The sequence below is a fragment of the Notechis scutatus genome, chromosome 2 (genome assembly GCF_049901735.1).
Source record: "Notechis scutatus isolate UNSWTSFEM ecotype Mainland chromosome 2, rNotScu1.2, whole genome shotgun sequence".
Classification (NCBI taxonomy): domain Eukaryota; kingdom Metazoa; phylum Chordata; class Lepidosauria; order Squamata; family Elapidae; genus Notechis; species Notechis scutatus.
In genome coordinates this window covers 233,144,767-233,163,277 of record NC_142010.1, presented here as the reverse complement: position 1 = coordinate 233,163,277, position 18,511 = coordinate 233,144,767, and the positions used below count along the sequence as shown (strand labels likewise).

The following is an 18,511-nucleotide window of genomic DNA, read 5'->3' as shown; positions in this document are numbered from 1 at the left end:
CAGATAGCACACCAAAGTTATTATTTGCCTGAAAATGTGGTTTCCCATGTGAAATTCAGAATCATTCCACACCTAGAAATACACTCAGTGTATTTCTAATTTTATATTTAACTAATTTTATAACACAAAAGGTAATACATTTTTAAAATTGCCTCCAATATAATTTGCATTCACCATTCAAATCAGACGGATTGTTTTACAAAGAATGAATACTACACCCTCTACTGTCTGTTTCAGTATTTTGACAAGACATTGAAAAATAAAAAATTCAGTTCCTACATTATCTCTTTTTCTAAAGTCAGTTTTAAAACATTATTTGAAGATAGAAGAACATAGAAATATGTTTTGTTGCTATATACAAATCTATCTAAAGCAAATTAATAAAATCTTGTTGATTTGTGTCTGATACAGACATTACACACATATAGTTTAGACTGACCCCAACTACTCTTAGTTCAACAGTACTTATTTCCACCTCAGAGTGTTTAGGATTTCAGCTTCCTGGATATTTCCATGTTTGGCATCATATTTATATCTACCACTCTGTCAGTATAGTATATCTATTTCCCTAGAAAATGACTCCTTACTAAGATATTATGAAATATGTTTCCCAAGTAATACTGAGGCAATTCTGAATTTTGGTAAACACACTCGGATGAAAGTAACAATGCATATGTGCTTAAAAAATAAGGAACTCTCAATCCAAGTCAGCAAGACAAATTGAAATCAGGCCGGACTATGGAAGAATTTGTTATAAATTGGTAGGCTCAGGGAACAGGTGGAGGGAGGTAACAGCAGAGAGGACAGGTATTTTAGAATAGAATAACAGAGTTGGAAGGGACCTTGCCTGCCTACACCACTTCAGACAAATGGTTATCCAACATCTTTTTAAAAACTTCCAGTGTTGGAGCATTCACAACTTCTGGAGGCAAGTTGTTCCACTGATTAATTGTTCTGACTGTCAGGAAATGTCCTTAGTTCTAAGTTGCTTCTCTCCTTGATTAGTTTCCATCCATTGCTTCTTGTCCTGCCTTCAGGTGCTTTGGAGAATAGCTTGACTCCCTCTTCTTTGTGGCAACCCCTGAGATACTGGAACACTGCTATCATGTCTCCCCAGTCCTTCTTTTCATTAGACTAGACATATCCAATTCCGGCAAACATTCTTTATATGTTTTAGCCTCCAGTCCCCTGATTATCTTTGTTGCTCTTCTCTCCAGTCCTTCTACAGCCTCAACATCTTCTTTACATCATGGCAACCAAAACTGAATACAGTATTCCAATATAGTATGTGGCCTTACCAAGGCACTATAAAGTGATATTAACACTTCACATGATCTTGATAAGGGCTTCCCAAATCTTTTACAGAACTTTGGATCAGAAGTTTCCAAAAGGTTTGCTTGAAACCATACAAAGCCCATACCAAAATTAACTAATTATGACTATCTGAATGAGTCCAATGGACTGTGCTCCCACTACACGATGAACCACAAATTAACAATATAAACTATGTATTGCAGCATTACGCCATATCATGAGCCAGTTTGCTATACAGGTAGTATTTGACTTATAATTGTTCATTTAATGATAGTTTGAAGCTGTGGCAGCCTTGCTAAAAGTGAGCTAGGTCCTACCCTCAACACTGTGAATGCCACAACATCCCCATGGTCACGTGATCACAATTAGAGAACTTAGCAACCAGCTTGCATTTACTATGGTTGCAGCAACTTATGTGCATGTAATCATGATTTGTGACTTTCCCAGCTGGCTTCTGACAAACAAAGTTAATTGGTGAAATCAGATTGGCTTAACACCCACATTTTTCATTTAACAACAACCACTGTGGTAAAATGATTTTAAAATTGGGTTCGGTCATGCAATGATTTGCTTTACAACCATATCAATTTATGATAAATTCTGGTAAGATGCTGCTCTACAAACCAGTAGACTGAATTGTAGGCCTCTCTTAGCTGGTTGACTGTGGGCCAGGCACTCTCTCTCAGTACAATTCACCTCATAAGGTGGCTATCAAGGGAAAAATTACAGATGGGGTATTAGACATGTTCACTACAGAGGCAGAGAGATAAACGTAGGATAAAAATATAATAATAATTCACAAACTAATTCCATTTTGGCAGACCAATTTGGTGAACTCAATCCAAATGTGCCTTATTTGACTTTGACTTAATAGTTGTACAAATCTAGCCTCTATGGTTATAGTTTGGCATATTGAATAAATCTAGTCCATTTGGTTACTAGCCCAATCATGCTTAAGTGACCAAGGGTGAATGTGATATGTTAATAGCCCCAAAAAGCCCAATGAACTTTGAGGTTAAGTGTAGACTTGAACCTAGCCCAACACTATGTAACACTATCTAACTGAGGTTCTTCCCTTTAGTGAATTGCTCAAAAGAACAGAACAAGGGAAAGTCATTTCTCTCTTCTCCATATCACTTTCTCTCTAATAGAAACCAATGAACATGGTAATATGGAATCCAGAAAAGCCTTGATTAGCTTGGCAAACCCTAATTTTCTCTGCAGATTGTTTTAACTGGTTCTGCAGAACGCCTACTATGAAGTTATGTCTTTACATTATTTACTTGGCAATATACCAGCAAAACCATTCATATAATTTATGAATATCAGTATTCCTCCAAAAAAACCCACACTAAATGAAAATCTTGTAAAAGAGGCAGGTGGATTCTAGGACAGAATTCCTGATGGAGAAAGTGCATTCAATCACTTAGTAGAAACGACTGAAGAGGCTGTAAAGTTCGTTGACTCCGTTTTGTTTCTTTCAACAGCTGCATTTTGTACCCTTTGGGATGTGGTACCTCACACAACAGGTCATCCAGAGTCAGTTCATTTATCTGTCCTGAGACTTTTAATTTGGTGACAATTTCTTCAAACTGAATAATGAAGTCTGGATCGAGTTCTAGTTTTTCCCTGACAGCGATGATCTGTAAGATTACAACAAACCAACAAACCATGATCAATAAAGAACTGTTCTTTTCTATGCCAAAGCATGATAAATTTTGATCAAATTTACCCTAAGACCCTAATCCAATTCCTCTTGCCGATTTGTTATGAAGGTGCACTACACCTGTGGAACTTATATTTATCTGCAGCTCTATGCATCAATGCTTAACTTGTGCAGTTGAAATCTACAAGCTGGAGATGTTTTAAACTTGTGAATTGTTAGACGTATCCCAAAATATTTGTTAATAGGGACTAATTAGATGAAAAAATATTCCTACGGGTAACCAAATTCAGCAAGCTCTATCAATATGTTAAGAGGCTGCTTAAACGAATGGTTATTTCAAGATAATTATTGGCAATTTTTTTCAGATTTATTTATTTATAAATAACAGTGATCAATGATTCTCACTATTTACAGTGTAATTTACCTTGATCTGAAAAATCAGGAACAGGGGTGTGTTCTATTGAACGAGTAATGCTTGCAGCGGATATAAAGCATATAAAGTAGTACAAATAATCTAGCAAATTTCAGCGAGATGTCAGAGAAACAACTGAGATATCCACAACAGCATGGGTACATTCATTCCTGGTATAAAATGCTTTCCAATTTATTCCTTTGAGCTGCATTTGGGGTGACATTTCAGCTGCTACAGAAACAGCTCAAGAGAGAAATTAGCAATAGATTTCATAGTACTCTCGGCATGCAGCAAAAAAAGGCTACAAAAGTGTTGAGTGCACTTATATATGCATCAAGACAGCCCCCCCCTCTTCCTGAAAGAGAAAAAGAGAGAGCTATACTTCTAGCTGTGAAAAAAGCCTGCTTCTATCAAATAATTTTCACTTACCACATCCTTACAGAAGTTAGGTTTTCTCACAAAATATGTATTGATTTTTGAAGCTTTTTCCAGTGTTTGCAAAAGATTCTTTAGATTTCCAAAGGCAGCCAAAAGAAGAATCTTCAATACAAACATAACAAAAGAATAATGCTTTCACAAATTCTGGATTGTGTCAGAAGAAAAACCTGCCAAGCAGGCAGGTCAAGAGTCTTTGTACCAGTAGCCCTGATGATCATCAACCAAATGCACTGTTTGTAAAAGATAGAGAATGTGGTACCCTTAAGGATTCTATAGCTATTGCTGATCATCGATTGTGGCAAATTCCAGGTACAGTATACATTTTTCAGTATCAAACTCTTCATTATAAAAATTACAATAAAACTTGTGATACAGAACCTTTCTGTTTCTTTAATCATTTTATTCACAGTAACAGATACAACTAAGGGAAAGGACGTGTTGGGATTGAAACTTCAAAGCAACCTTCTTTATGTTGACAATCTCCTCCCAGGAGATGCAGCCCCAAAATAGTGGTGCTAAAATGGGCTGCTTAGGAACATTCTTGCTATGACTATAGAAATCATCACTGCCTTCAAGTCCAACTCATTACAACAAACCAATAAAATTGGTGTGAATGAGGAACGGGGAAAATATCTGAAGAAAAAATTGTTTTGTTCCTAAATAAGCATTAGATTACTGATTGTCCTGTATCTGCCGTCCCTCCCTCCACTTGCCCCTCTTTTCCTATCACTCCCATATAGATTTTTGTATCTTCAATTTTAAATAAAGATATTTTGATATAGTGGTTATGGCATTGAAACCACTAGAAATTGGGATATTGAGAGTCATACATGATTAAATAGAAAAAAATGGAATACTAATTGCTCCTGTTTTTAATGGCACATCTTCTCTGAGATTATCTTTGCTTGCCCACTTTTCACTGTTCTTTCAACATCGTGTGAGTTATTTACTCCTACATTTGCTGCCATAGAAATTTTTATTAACAAAAGATTTTAAGAAGATTCCTTAGGATCATATCATTGATGTGAATCATAGAAATGTTGGCACATTTCAATAATTTAACTTTTGATTATTTAAATATACAGTTGATGAACAGCAAATGAATAACTGCTTATGTTTTTCCAGCGTTGATCTGACATAAAGCAAATCGAAACGCTTGAAAAATTAAGGGCATAAAGAAAACAGTATAAGGCAGAAATGTTTTTAATTAGCATTATAATAGAGCAGGCTAGATTGCCATATGTTGTTTAAGACAAGGGATATCTTCTCTCTTAAAATATATCATCAGATTACACGATCATTAGAACACACAAATTAAGCGTACCGTATTTTTCAGTGCATAAGACACACCTCCTCCCCCAAAAGTGGGTGGAAATGTCTGTGCGTCTTATACAGCGAATGATACTGAAGCCCCGCCCACCCACCGGCCCCCACCCTTCAGCCTCTGCCTCCCAACAATTTGCCTCCTTGCAGCAAACAGCAAACAGCCTGGTCAGCTTCAGCACAGCCTGATTTAGCATGAGCAGCTGATTGTCGGTTGGAATAGCCTCCCAGAATACCGATGACCAGCTGTTTCAGTCAGCAGGTATCGCCACCACCTATCCTTCCGTGAAGGCCAAAAATGGGGCGCCCAGAGGCGGCAATAGGTGATGGCGCTTTTCTTGTTTTCCTCCCCAAAAGCTAGGTGCATCTTATACTGTGGAGTGTCTTATAGTCCGAAAAATATTTACCTTTAAATTGTCATATATTATACTTTCAGTGGGCTGCAACTGTGAAAAATAGTACTGGGCCTTCAAAAAATCATTCTGTAGAAGGAAACAAAAATAGTAATACTTTTAAATATTGTCTAACATTTTATTTAAATCCTAACAATTGGCTCTCACAACCTCTCAATAATAAATAGACCTACCAAAAACACATTATTCTAAATCAGGTAGGTCTGCCCTTGAAATCCATGTGGAAGCTACAGCTGTTTCAGAATGGGCATACTACAATATTCCACAAAGTACACTAGTCACCAGTTGGCTTCTGAGTGTAGTTCGAGGTGCTAGTTACTGTCTAAAAAGCCTTTCATAGCATAAGGGCCTAGTTAAAGGGACAGCCTATCTCCAACTATTTCTATGTATCTGGTGAGACTGAAGAGTAGGTGCGCTTTGAGTCTCCTCAATAAAACTATGTCATCTATGGGACTTAGGAAGTGTAACTTCTTTAGTTAATGCCTGTCTGGGGCAACACCCCTGGTGTAACCCATATGCCCTCCACCCTGATGATGTTCAGAAGGTTGTTGAAAATCTGTCTGTCCTGCAGGCGTGGGAGGTAGGATGTGATGAAACTCCTGTAGGATGTTTTATTTGTTGAAGAGATTTTGCCCGTTGGGTTCTTATAATTTGTTTCCTTAGGTTTTTGTTTTACTGTTAATCCCTTTTAAATAGCATAGCAATAGTACTTAAGACTTATATATCGCTTCACAGTGCTTTACAGCCTTCTCTAAATGGTTTACAAAATCAGCATATTGCCCCCAACAATCTGGGTCCTCATTTTACTGACCCTGGAAGGATAGAAGGCTGAGTCAACCTTGAGCCAGAGAGAATGGAACTGTCAAATTACTGGCAGCCGGCATTGAAGTTACAGTACAAACATACATCCAAGGATACAGAACATCAAACTGCACTGATAGTAGAAATAAATAATGCTGTACCTGTTTCAGACCAAGTGCTACTATAAAATATTGTGTTCTTCTTGAAAGCTCATGTCCACGGAGACGCTTATCTTCAAGTAATGTATTAACGATTTTCCAAGATTCTGGGCTGTTCTGCAGGATGCAAGATTTTTTAATATTTATATGTAAATTGCAATGCAGACTACAATGGAGAGATGGCAGGACTTTACTGAATTTTAAATGCTTGGGTTATGAAAATTGCTCAAAATTCTCTTAAAATTTTGTGCAAAAAACCCATTCACAAATTATAAAAGCAAAACAAAACTGAAAACAGGACATTTATAAACTCCCGTGAAAAGTGGAGCTCAATCTGTTTTAACTAATTTGTGAACACCTCAGGTAAGCTAATATTTGATACTTCTCTAATGGATTTCTAGAAATCAATAGGTAGCAAACTTCAGAAAGTCTCTGTGTCAGGTACAAGTAAAAGAAGAAGCAAACCTCCTCCACACCCTCACACAGATATATTATTTCCAAGCTATCAAACTATTGTTTCTTGAAGGAGGAAGAGAGCCAGATGGAGAAAGAATACTGTATGTACTTTTCTTCATAGAAAGCAAGCTTAATTTATTAACAAGATATTATGGAATTTTTTTATATAGGTCAAATGACTGATTCACATCTGTTTTGGTATATCCTCTACAACAGGGGTCCCCAACCGCCGGTCCGTGGACCGGTACCGGTCCACGGAACAAGTCTTACCGGGCTGCTGGTTGCTGGGCGCCGCCATCTTTTTTTGGTAAAAAGTGCTTCCGGTGAGCTTTTCCGGGTAGAAAGCTCACCGGAAGCACTTTTTCATCAAAAAGATGGCGGCGCTCAGCTCGGTGAGCTTTTCCGGTAGAAAGCCATTTCTACCTGAAAAAGCTCACCGAAGCGCTGGAGCCGCCATCTTTTTGACGAAAAGTGCTTCCGGTGAGGTCACCGGAAGCACTTTTTCGTCAAAAAAGATGGCGGCGCCCAGTTGATGCCGTACCGGGCCGCGGCGCCCAGCTGATGCCGGTACCGGGCCGCGGCGTCAAAAAGGTTGGGGATCACTGCTCTACAAAGACTACTGCAGTATTTTGTATTACTGCCTATATCTGCTTTTGTGTATCATATTTTTATTGCAATTATTGATGGCTATGATGTATTTATACAATGTGTAGCTGTTCTATGGTATTCACAGCTCATGTGGCAATTTAAATGGGGACTAAAGAGAGATATTCTTGATTCATCTATGACTATATGCAAAACATGTAATTTTCCACTTCAATAGCTATAAAACACCATCTGTTTAACTCCAGGGAAATCACCAAGACAGAGAGAAAAAGAATGCAGCTATTCAATGATATTCCTTTTACCATAGGTTTAGTCATAAGAAAAACAAAGACTAAACAAACAACATCTAAATTAAAGAGAAACGTAGACACAAAATCATATTAAACACCATTTAAATAATATATATCATTACCAGTTTGTAGCATATTGCAAATGCGAGCAAGTAAGTGTCTTGGCTGAATCTGACATTTTCTCTGTCCATTTCTAATAGCACATTCAGAGCATCTGTGGAATATAATTTTAATTTTAAGCATTACTTCAGTATTTGTAGATAATCACATATCCCAACTGCTAATTTATAATACTTGCAACTGAAATAAATTATTTATTAAAAACACTTGGGGGAATAAATTATATACCACTAGATTCTTTCAGGGTTCCCTGGTGTTCTCTGAACTTGGTTGTTTCATTGTAGATGTTTAATAACCAAAACTAGGTAACATCACACTATCAGATGATATTACCTATTTTCAGTAATGAAACATCTGCAACAAAACAACCAAGCTCAGAGAGCACCAAGGACTCCTAATTTCAATCCTGAGCTACAAATTTTCTCCTCTATCAGTACTAGATTTTTTTATGTTAACTCAAGTATTCTCAACTCTTTAGGCAAAAGGTTCTTTTGGGACATATGAATGCCTGTCATACACACTCACACACAAAAATCTGCCACAGTAAGAAGTTGATTTATGCAATGCTTGTCACGGTGGGTGGGGCAGTCAAAAATAACAATTTAGCAGGAAGCAAACTTGTGAAGTTCTTCATCTAGTTATCTTTTCCCCATCTTTGAATAGACAAGAACATTTCCAGAAGAATCATTGGGATATATCTGCTTACCACTTTTACTTTCCAAGAATGCCTCTGGGATTCAAATGCATTCTTGTAAGCCAAGATTATACCACAGGTTACTGCAATGCAATTAAAGAATGTATTAAAAATTACACTGGGTGGAGCAGGAACCTGGTAGGTGCCAAGGAATACAGTTATGAACAATGTAGCCAATATTCTCCATGTTGGGGATGCAATTGGAAATAATTTATACCTAAATTCTAAGGTCGCAATAGTTCAGTGGAAACCATGTATCATAATAGTAAAACAATATGCTATGTGATAGCAAAAAACTAGATGTATCATTCTGCACCTGCGTCAGGGCTCTTTCAAAACTGAATGTTAAAAATATTTCCAGAGAACCAGAGTCATTACAAAATCCTCAATAATTAAAAGGTATAATCCAAAATTTAAAACATTAAAAGTGATAGACATCTTCCAAAACCTCATGGCAACTTGTCTTGAGATTTGGGATTCTTTTAAAAAAAGAATTTTAATTCCATTCTGGAGGTCTGTGAAGTACTGTGGTAATTTCAGTTTTAAATGTCATAAAGCTGAAGTACTATGCACAGTTTCTTGGAATTAAATCTTATTGTCTACGATGTCTCTTCCTTTCTAATAGACATTCAATGTCATGTGCCATGGCAACGTTAATGTTGTGGTCTGACAAAATTCAATCTTGTCAAAGTTTGAAATTTTCCAAGCTCCCACTACCCAAAAAAGTAATTTTTAAAACTTCAAAAAACTCCTAAAAAGTACCAAGTATCATCAACATTCACTGAATGAAAACAAACATCTAATGAACAGACTTAAGAAAGTTATAATTATTTTTAAGAGATGTTATAACTCTGTAACATTCAAAAGTAATCATGCAAAATTTATTAGATCAAATTATTCAGTGGCAATTATATTGTATTACATTATGTGATTAACATTATCTTTCCTTTACCTTCAAAATGACCCTTTTCAAATAACATGTCCATTAATATATTGAATGATGTATAATCTCCAAAGAAGCCATTTAGAGTCTGAAAAGAACAGAAAATATAGCTGTATTGGCTGTTTTTTCATCTAAATAACTGTTTCTATGGAAATAACTTTATTCATAATGCTTGACAAACACTTGGATAAAAATTCAGGGCTTTAAATTTCAGGATCATCCTCTCAAGCTGCAAATAAGAGATACATAATTATCAAAATACATTTATTACTACAGTGTTTCTGAAAATAAATTATCCAATGGTGATTTGGTTAAAAGATGATTTATTAGAAGACTGTTTAAAAAATTCTTGGAAATGCAGATCATGGAATGTGTTCCTTTGGATTTTAATCATGGACTAGAGGAGACTGTGCTCAAACCTTGGAGTAATCCCCAGGGAAACAAGACTTATTTCCAAGAGTTGAATCCCTTGTATCTGGCAAGACCAAGGATTAAGAAATAACTAGGATTTCAGGAAGGTATCTTTAATGCTAATCTGATATAAGTACAGAATCTTGAAAACTCTTAAGAATTTCTCAACCTTAAGTTACAGTGAATTGATTAATTTTCTTGAAATGCTTGTTCTTGTATCTATCAGCTGGTGGATGAACTTCCAATTATGAGGTGAATATTCATCCATCTTCTTCTCTGCCTTTCAACTATCCCTCACTCCAAGTGTAGCACAGGATAATCTCCAAACTTTTGTCAGCTTCATTTGTATAACTTGAGGTTCAAGATTCCAGGTATTTCAGGAATTTAAATGGAGCCCAAATGTTCCAAACTAAATCGATGGGCCTTAAAAAGCTGCACTGATTTTAATACGGTTGCAAAGGAAAAATAAATTGCCCTATGGGTTGAATTTCATGATTGGAATGATAGAAACTGAAAATAATACAAAGATAGTCCTGAATTTTACCTGGTCTTTGATGAGTTCCAGTGCAACTGCTTCAAGGTCTAGTTCATAACATAACCTCATAAATATGGGTCCAAATCTGAACTCCCCAAAGGCCCTGTTTCTGTTCTCTTCGTGATACCTGAGTAGAAGATAGTTTTTGTTACGATGATGATTTAAGCCTGAAGATCAGACAGACAGGACAGAGTATATTCATACTCAATCTTCCACAAGACAGGATCCAAGGTATTGGGAAATTTTATAGTTACTTGCCTAGAGTTTCCAGAAAACCAATGGCACTCAATACCATTCAACAAAAAATAGTGACAACCGCTCCCCATTCAAAAAGAGAAGAGTTTATATAATAGTCTCCCTAAAGTAGCTCTTTTCTATCAAATGAATTTTGTATGCTGGTAAAAGATTCTATATATTTTTTCCTTTTACTATGTTGTGGTTTGCATTATTTCAAAAGAATGAAATGTGAACATTATTTTACTAATGAACAATATTGTTCTGAAAAAGACAAAAATAAACCAAACATAAAATTAAGAATAGTCTCATGATAAAACTTCCTTATTGTAACATGATCAGAAACAGACCAAACATAATACAAATGAATATTCACATTACTGAATGACTCTTACCTGTATATGGTTCTTTTGACTAATTCCATTTCATTTTTGGATTGACATAGATATAGTAGATTTATTAATTCAGTTTTGAGGATAAGGGTATTATTTGCTAACTTTTTTTCAACAGTTCTGAAAAACTCATCTGAAATCGGAAAAAAGAGTGAATTGTTTATATTGTATTCAATTGTATTTATAATTAGCTTACACAGAATATTGCAGAATTGATAAAATAAAATGAAGCTGAATGTTGTTTTGGTTTATACCTAGGATTTTGTAACTTTCTACTTTTTCTGAAACAGTCCCCTTTGTGGGGAGGTATCCTATATATCAGACACATTCCCAGGGGTGGGATTCAAAAATCCCAGCAACTGGTTCGCTGACCGGTTGCTGGGTAGGCGTGGCCATGGTGGGCATGGCCTACTGAGACTTCCTGTTTCTAGCTTCTGGTAGGTCTTCAGAGCCCGGGGGGGCTGTTTTCGCCCTCCCAAGGGTCCAGGGGCCTCTGGGAGGGCGAAAACAGCCTCCCCTGGGCTCTAGAGGCCCACCGGAAGCCGGAAACAGGCCCATTTTGCCACTTCCGTTTTTTCCTGGAAGGCCGTTTTTCGCCCTCCTAAGGGTCCACATGCCTCCCCCGGGCTCTGGAGGCCCTCTGGAAGCTAGAAACAGGCCTGTTTCCGGACTTCCAGAAGGCCCGGTTTTCCCCCTCCCAGAGCCTCTGCACGGACCCTGCACTTACCTCCCTCGAAAATGGGCCGTGTGGAGACTCCTGGGAGGGGAGGGGCAGAAAGGACAGAGCCAGCTGGTTGGTTGAAATACTGGTTCGGTGAACCAGTTATAACTTTAATCCGGTTCACCCGAACTGGTCCGAACCGGTAGAATCCCACCCCTGCACATTCCCCAAACCAGAAAAATATTCTGGTTTCCAGAGTTTGGCCCAGTTCAGCAGCAACAATAGCACTAACACCCAGAAGCTCAAGTTTGCTAGAGCAACAGCAGGCTCATCTGAGTCACAGAAAAGGAAACTGCAACTCTGTTCCCTGATCATGATGATGAGGGCTACCAAATCTGGACTACCAGAACCCTCTGGATGTCAACAAGGACTTTGAGTTTCTACTTCTGCCTCTTTGTGATTTACCTAGATTTCTGCAACTTCTGAAACACTTGGAGATATAAATGAATTCAGGTAGTCCTTATTTAACAACAATCTGAGACAGGCAACCCCATCACTAAATGATAAAGTTGTTAAGCAAGACATCAAGTGACTATGATATGCAATTTTACTGCTGGCTTCCTTGTTGACTTTGCTTGTTGGAAGCCAGCAGTGAAGGTCGCAAATAACGATCATGTAACTGTGGGAGGCTGTGATGGTCATAAATGCATGCTGGTTGCAAAGCACTGAAATTTTGGACACATGTCAATGGAAATGTTGTGACGATTATAAGTGCAAGGATCAGTTGTAAAATTATCTTTTCAACCCTACTGTAACTTCTAACTATTGCAAAACAGGACAATCTTTAAATATAAACCCAAGAACTTTAAAAAGAACTGCCTTTAAATATATAACTCTATAAATTTAATGTGTGCTCTGGGAAATCTAGTCACCTGATTCATTGAAAGGCAAAACTTGTTCTGCCAGAATTTCAATTCACATCATATAATAAATTCATGTGGCAATTTGCTTCTTTCTGCTATGTGAATGGAATACTTTAGTTTGAATGTTTGAATTATTCTTTACTTGTTCTATAAACCCATAATCTGCTTAGAATCAACTTGTAGGTGAGATGGGCAGCATCAAAATTTAATAAATAAATATATACTGTTAAACAATACTTAGACAAGTCTAGGAATGCTCTGGATCCCAGAAATGATCATTTACCGGCCAGACTGGAGTTGCCATTTCAAAGTATACACTGAGTTAAAATGAAAACTAAAAAAGAGTTTGAAGTTTTCAGATGGTCTCTTGACTTATGATTTCAACATATGGAATTGTTTGTAAAAAAAAATGAAGGCATTAAATGAAAGTATCCCAGTTCAGACTTTTGATCTGAAATCTTTCTGGAAACAACTGATATTAAAATATTTTAGTAGTAACTACCATATCAAAAGATTTCTCCAAATGTACTGTACTGTATTTGCGAGCATCAGGATTTTGACAGTTCCTAAAGCTAATGCTCTATATAGAATAGCACCTGTGTACCCACATCTAAAAAGTCCCATTAAGGACAATACCTATCACAAGGTGCCTCCTGGTTATCAATTAACAAACTTTTGTGTCAGAATTGAGTCTGGCTGTGGTTTCAAAAGAACCATGATATTTCTTCTGTGGTTTGATTGCAGTTGGGACTTATCCACTTGATAGTACAAGATCTGATACCTACAAGAGCTATCATGCTTCAAAAAATAATATAAAAAAGTGCTTTGAACCTAGGGTAAATATAATACTTTTCTGCTACTCATTAAAACATTTATTTCTTTTTTTCAGGTTTCTATATAACCCAAAAAGAGAAACAGATGCTTTAAGAATCCCATTCACTGAAATCGCCTCACTGTTTTTTCAAGCTTTTTATAGAAGACAAATCTGCTTTAATATTTAACAGAGGTATTTGAAGCATATTTTATGAATCACTTTTGAATAGTGCATATCTAGTGCATATCTCTGACACTTACCTAATAAAAACTCCCAAAGTTTATTGATATTTGAACACAAGAGATGGGCAGTATATAAATTTATTAATAAATACATTTATTCTTAGCAAGAAAATACAGGTAGTGTTGACCTACGACCATAATTGAGTCTAAAATTTATGTTGCTAAGGGAGACATTTGTTAAGTGAGTTTTGTCTCATTTTATGACTTTTCTTGCCACCGTTAAGTGAGTCATGTGGTTAGTAACATGGTTGTTAAGTGAATCTGTCTTCTCTGTTGACTTTGCTTTCCCAAAGGTTGCAAAAGGGATCACATGACCCAGAGATGCTACAACACGTCATAAATATGAGTCACTTGAAAAGCATCTGAATTTTCATCACATGAACATGAGGGCGCCACAATGATTGTAAGTGTGAAAAAGGTTCGTAAGTCATTTTTTTCAATGCTGTTGTATCTTTTATTGATCACTAAATGAACTGTTGTAGGTTGACGACTATCTGTATGACATTGCATTGCATATAAATACTATTTGGGTGGTAGATGTTTAAAGAGACAGGAGTTCCTTAGCTATCATAGTGTATAGATAACCAAAATCATAGCTTGTACATCAGAGATTAAAATTATGCTGCTTAATTTTAATTTGCAAATGATTATTTGGTGTAAATACCTTTTTGTCCATATATTTTATATTCATTTTCCAATTTCTTTTCTTGAAATTTATGTAACTGCAGAACATCTTCTGTTAATAAATAACGTTTTGCTGAAATTGGAACAAGAAAATACAGTAGTTTATTTATCTTAAAAATAATTAGTTTTAACCTTAAACAAATAACCATTATTTCCAACTAGAAAAATGACACAAGATCTCAGAGACTTTTTCCTTTATGCAATTAATAATAATCTGATATGTCATGATTATAAGCATTTTATTGTAATACTTAAATAAGTTTCCACTATGATCACTTCTACTGTAACAGTAAAAGATTTTGCAAAATAAATGTGAATAAGTTCATTTCTTCAAAAACAATGAGTGTCAAGTCTCAATCATAACAAACTCATCATTCTGATTTCTGATGCTCTCTACCGGCTTCCCACAAGGATCTCAATGGGGAAGCCAGCAGAAAGTCAGAAGTCATTCCCGCTCCCCCTGCTTTTTGTCCACCCAGGGTCATTCTGTTTCTCTATTTAGGTAAGGAAATATCTCTGAAAGGATGACCCAACAAGTCACAGGCTGTCTAATAACTGCTGAAAATCATCACCATACATTCCTACCATTTTAAAGAATGAAATATGCATTAGGGATGAGACAATCACTTCAATAAGCTTATTATAGTTTTAAAAACAGAGACAAAATATAGAAAGGTAGAAAAGATAAATGTAAAAAATAAAACATTATGGTCTTATCTATGTGTGACTTGGTCTTATCCACTTTTCAGTATTGGCCTGCTAATTATAGTCTTGAACCCGTTGGTTCTTTTTACTCCTGGGCATTAATACTGTCCACCCTATCACAATAATGGATCCAATTTAAATCTGAACTGGGTCAATATAATCTATGAAATCTGTTTACACATTCCTTCCTTTATTCTTATTCATTGATTCCCATTCATACGGTACATACTTGCCTAGTACTGTTAAAATTGTTTCTTGTATTGTTTGACTTTTTGGCAACACATTATATAAACACAAAACATCTTCTCTTTGTACTTGTGGAGTTGTCTTCCCTAATCTGGCTCTCTCTGGATGTTGTTGGAAAAAATGGTCAAGAGAACATTGTCAAAGTTCTAGTCCCAAATAATAATTAGTAAATAATTAATATCCTCCCTCTCCTAAGCTATATTTCCAGAATACACTGTGTGCCAAATTGGGAGTAGCATGAATGCTACCTTGAGCTCTTGAACAAAAGGCGAGATAAAAATCAACCAAATAAACACACTATTTGTACTAACCCAGAATTAGGTACTGACGTTGGTGTTCTTATGCAACAATTTAAAACGCAACTGATTTATTTCTGGTTTAGTTGCAGTACATATGAATTCACAGAAAGGGCAAACTTTTCATTGGCAGTAACAATGAAATCCCCAATAGTGGAAATGTTTGCCTCTTCTGACCTCAGGGGTTTCAATTGATGCAGCCTACTCTTCACAAGTCCTACAGGGGAAAGGTGGCTTGACCGCTTGATTGGTTCCTTGATTGTACAGCAACTGCTCAGCTTTCTTTCTTGCTCATGATCAACTGAGTGCACATTTGGTTGATTCTGCTGATTCTACTTTTGATTCTATTTCAAAACAGCAGGCAGGATTGATCAGGATTATTCTGCCTCTAGATTTTTACAACTGCTCCCATGCATATGGTAGCTTCTGGGGTGCAATGGAGTCTGGAATGAAATTGACACGAATGTTTTTTTGCAGAACTGCTATCTCCTGACGGACTTTGCTGTTAATAGCTGGCATAGACAGATATCAGGCAAGAGGGGTCCAGCAACATCCTCCTTAAATTCAAGATGTGTCCATTTGTCTAAAAGGATGATCTAGTACAGGGGTCTCCGACCACCCAGTCTGCAGCCCAGTACCAGTCTGTGGCCCATTAGGAACTGGGCTGTGCAAGCAGTGGGAGAGTGTGTAAAGCTTTATTTGCACATGCACGGGATTAGGATGTGCACAACCATCCCCTCCTCTTGCCACCACTGCTCCTTGCTGTTGCTGGTCCGTGGGCCCAAAAATGTTAGGGACTGCTGATCTAGCCAAATCTAGACTTTTCTTGCTGATTTACCTGATCATTGCAATTATCTAGGGTTTCCCCCCCACCCCCAAAGGAATTGTTGTAAACTGGATAAATGAAAGTGACAACTGTATATATTTGGCTTAGCATCAACTAAGTATCAGCAGAAGTTAAATTCTTTAATATTTGAAGCATGCTAACTTTTACTGTAACTGTCACCTGCATATAATTATAATTTCCTTAAAAAACCAATTAGAATTAATCACAATGTACATATTTCATGTGTGTTTAAAGCCTATATTATATAAAATATGGCCTTTCAGTTGAATGAAGTTGTATAATTTAGAACTGCATATGTGGATCTAACTGGGTAAGTTGTAGTAACCACTACATCTATTTTTTACTCTATTTCATTAGTAGCCCTATACGCATACTTCGCTACGAAACTATGTGATCAGGCTTGGTTTTTGGGGAGGAAAATATAGGGAAAAAATTGTGCCTCTGCCTACCAGCATCCATTGGTTAGCATCCTGTCAGTGTGTGAGAGAATTGAGGGCTTTTTGGAAACTGAAACATGGAAACTGAAACAGAATTTGCTGTGCAAGCAAGGAGACAGCAAGGAGCCTGGGTGTGGCTTAGCTCAACTGTTCTGTACTTAAAGCTGCTTGCTGCTGTGAAACTAAAACTGAAACTCCTCTCCTCTGCTTGTGTTTTGCATTTGAAACATATTTTTCAGGTGGGGAGTGGGGAGTAGAACTCCTTAGCATCAGAGTGTGTTTATAATAATATATGAAATACTAATGGTCTGATGGTCATTTCGAAAAATCCTTTCTTAGTGAGCACCTAGACCAAGAGGAACATATGTGCCAAATTTCAAGTTGTAGGCTTTACTGTTTTGGAGATTTTGTGATGATGCGTGAGTGTTATTTCACTTTTATATATATATAGATGTAAAGTCTTATTATTGTTTTGCATGTTGTATATTGATATGGCTCCTGATTAATCAATACTTATTATTACTGTTATGTGGAATTTCAATATTAGCATTTTAAAAATAACATTGGCATTTTAACATGAAAATCTAGGTCTCTTTTTTAACTTTAGGAAAACGTTGCTAAATTAGCTAAGGCCATTTCTTTTGGTATGTGAGCACTAAACAACAGAGCATACTCTGAAAGCACTTGCAAATTTTAAGAAAGTTACAAACCCAACTGGGAAGCTTGTGAAATGTTACCTAGAATGAATGTTTTACATGCAATTAATATCTTTTATTTTTTGATCACTTGATTTCTGATGTATCACATATATCCAATGTATGTATAATCTTATTCTGGGCCCTATAAAAAGACTTCACTCTCCTCCCGCTTTAATAAATGATTTTTGCTTGCTTGAATTACTTGCAAAGGTAAGTGTCTCTCCCAAAGTCAGGGATCAAAGTCTTAGCAGCTCCACGTCCAACTCGGGGTGCCTGACTTTCGAAGCCACAATTTGGAGGCTCGCAGCCCTCGGGGCTCGGATTGACTTGCTTCAATCACAAAACATGCCTGCCGGCACAGGGCAACTTCACGCACGCGTCTTCCCAAGGAGGCAACATTACTTATAAGACCTGTATGTATCCACCTTAAAAAACAACTTTGGGCACCTTAAAAAAAATTGTGGTTGTTGTTATTGAAGATTATACATTAGAAACCCCAGAGCTGGATTTAATCCATTTATTCGATCGCTTTTTAAAGAGGGACCTAGAATTTCCAACCCCCTTTCTTTTCTTAACACCAGATCCAATGTACCTCCTTGTAAACAGTTCCAACAGCCAACTCTGTCCGCAACCAGCCGACCAGCCGCGGGACATTCGGCTGCCTTTCGCAGGAGTCGACCGGACGTTCCAACCACCAGCGCAGCCATCTTACCGCCGAGACATACGAAGAACCGCTACAGGGAGAGAGGCGC

At 36.9% G+C, this 18,511-nt stretch overlaps 1 protein-coding gene across 1 annotated transcript; it reads right to left on the bottom strand.

Moving 5' to 3' along the window:
* Positions 1-1,558: 1,558 nt before the first annotated feature.
* Positions 1,559-18,484, bottom strand: PTCD2 (pentatricopeptide repeat domain 2). Its single transcript, XM_026670643.2, has 10 exons — positions 18,352-18,484; positions 14,511-14,603; positions 11,210-11,339; positions 10,590-10,707; positions 9,644-9,722; positions 8,000-8,091; positions 6,529-6,642; positions 5,561-5,635; positions 3,822-3,932; positions 1,559-2,957 (listed from the first exon to the last, which is right to left on the bottom strand). The coding sequence occupies exons 1-10, from the start codon at positions 18,464-18,466 to the stop codon at positions 2,733-2,735; spliced, it is 1,152 nt and encodes a 383-aa protein (XP_026526428.1). The 5' UTR covers positions 18,467-18,484; the 3' UTR covers positions 1,559-2,732.
* Between the last annotated feature and the right edge of the window lie 27 nt (positions 18,485-18,511).

Excerpts from the sequence above, each read along its gene's own strand:
- PTCD2 (XM_026670643.2), bottom strand. The coding sequence starts at position 18,466 with ATGGCTGCGCTGGTGGTTGGAACGTCCGGTCGACTCCTGCGAAAGGCA. Across the intron at positions 11,340-14,510 it reads TAAAATATATGGACAAAAAG|ATGAGTTTTTCAGAACTGTT; the intron begins GTATTTACACCA and ends TTCCGATTTCAG. Across the intron at positions 5,636-6,528 it reads TAGCACTTGGTCTGAAACAG|AATGATTTTTTGAAGGCCCA; the intron begins GTACAGCATTAT and ends TTCCTTCTACAG.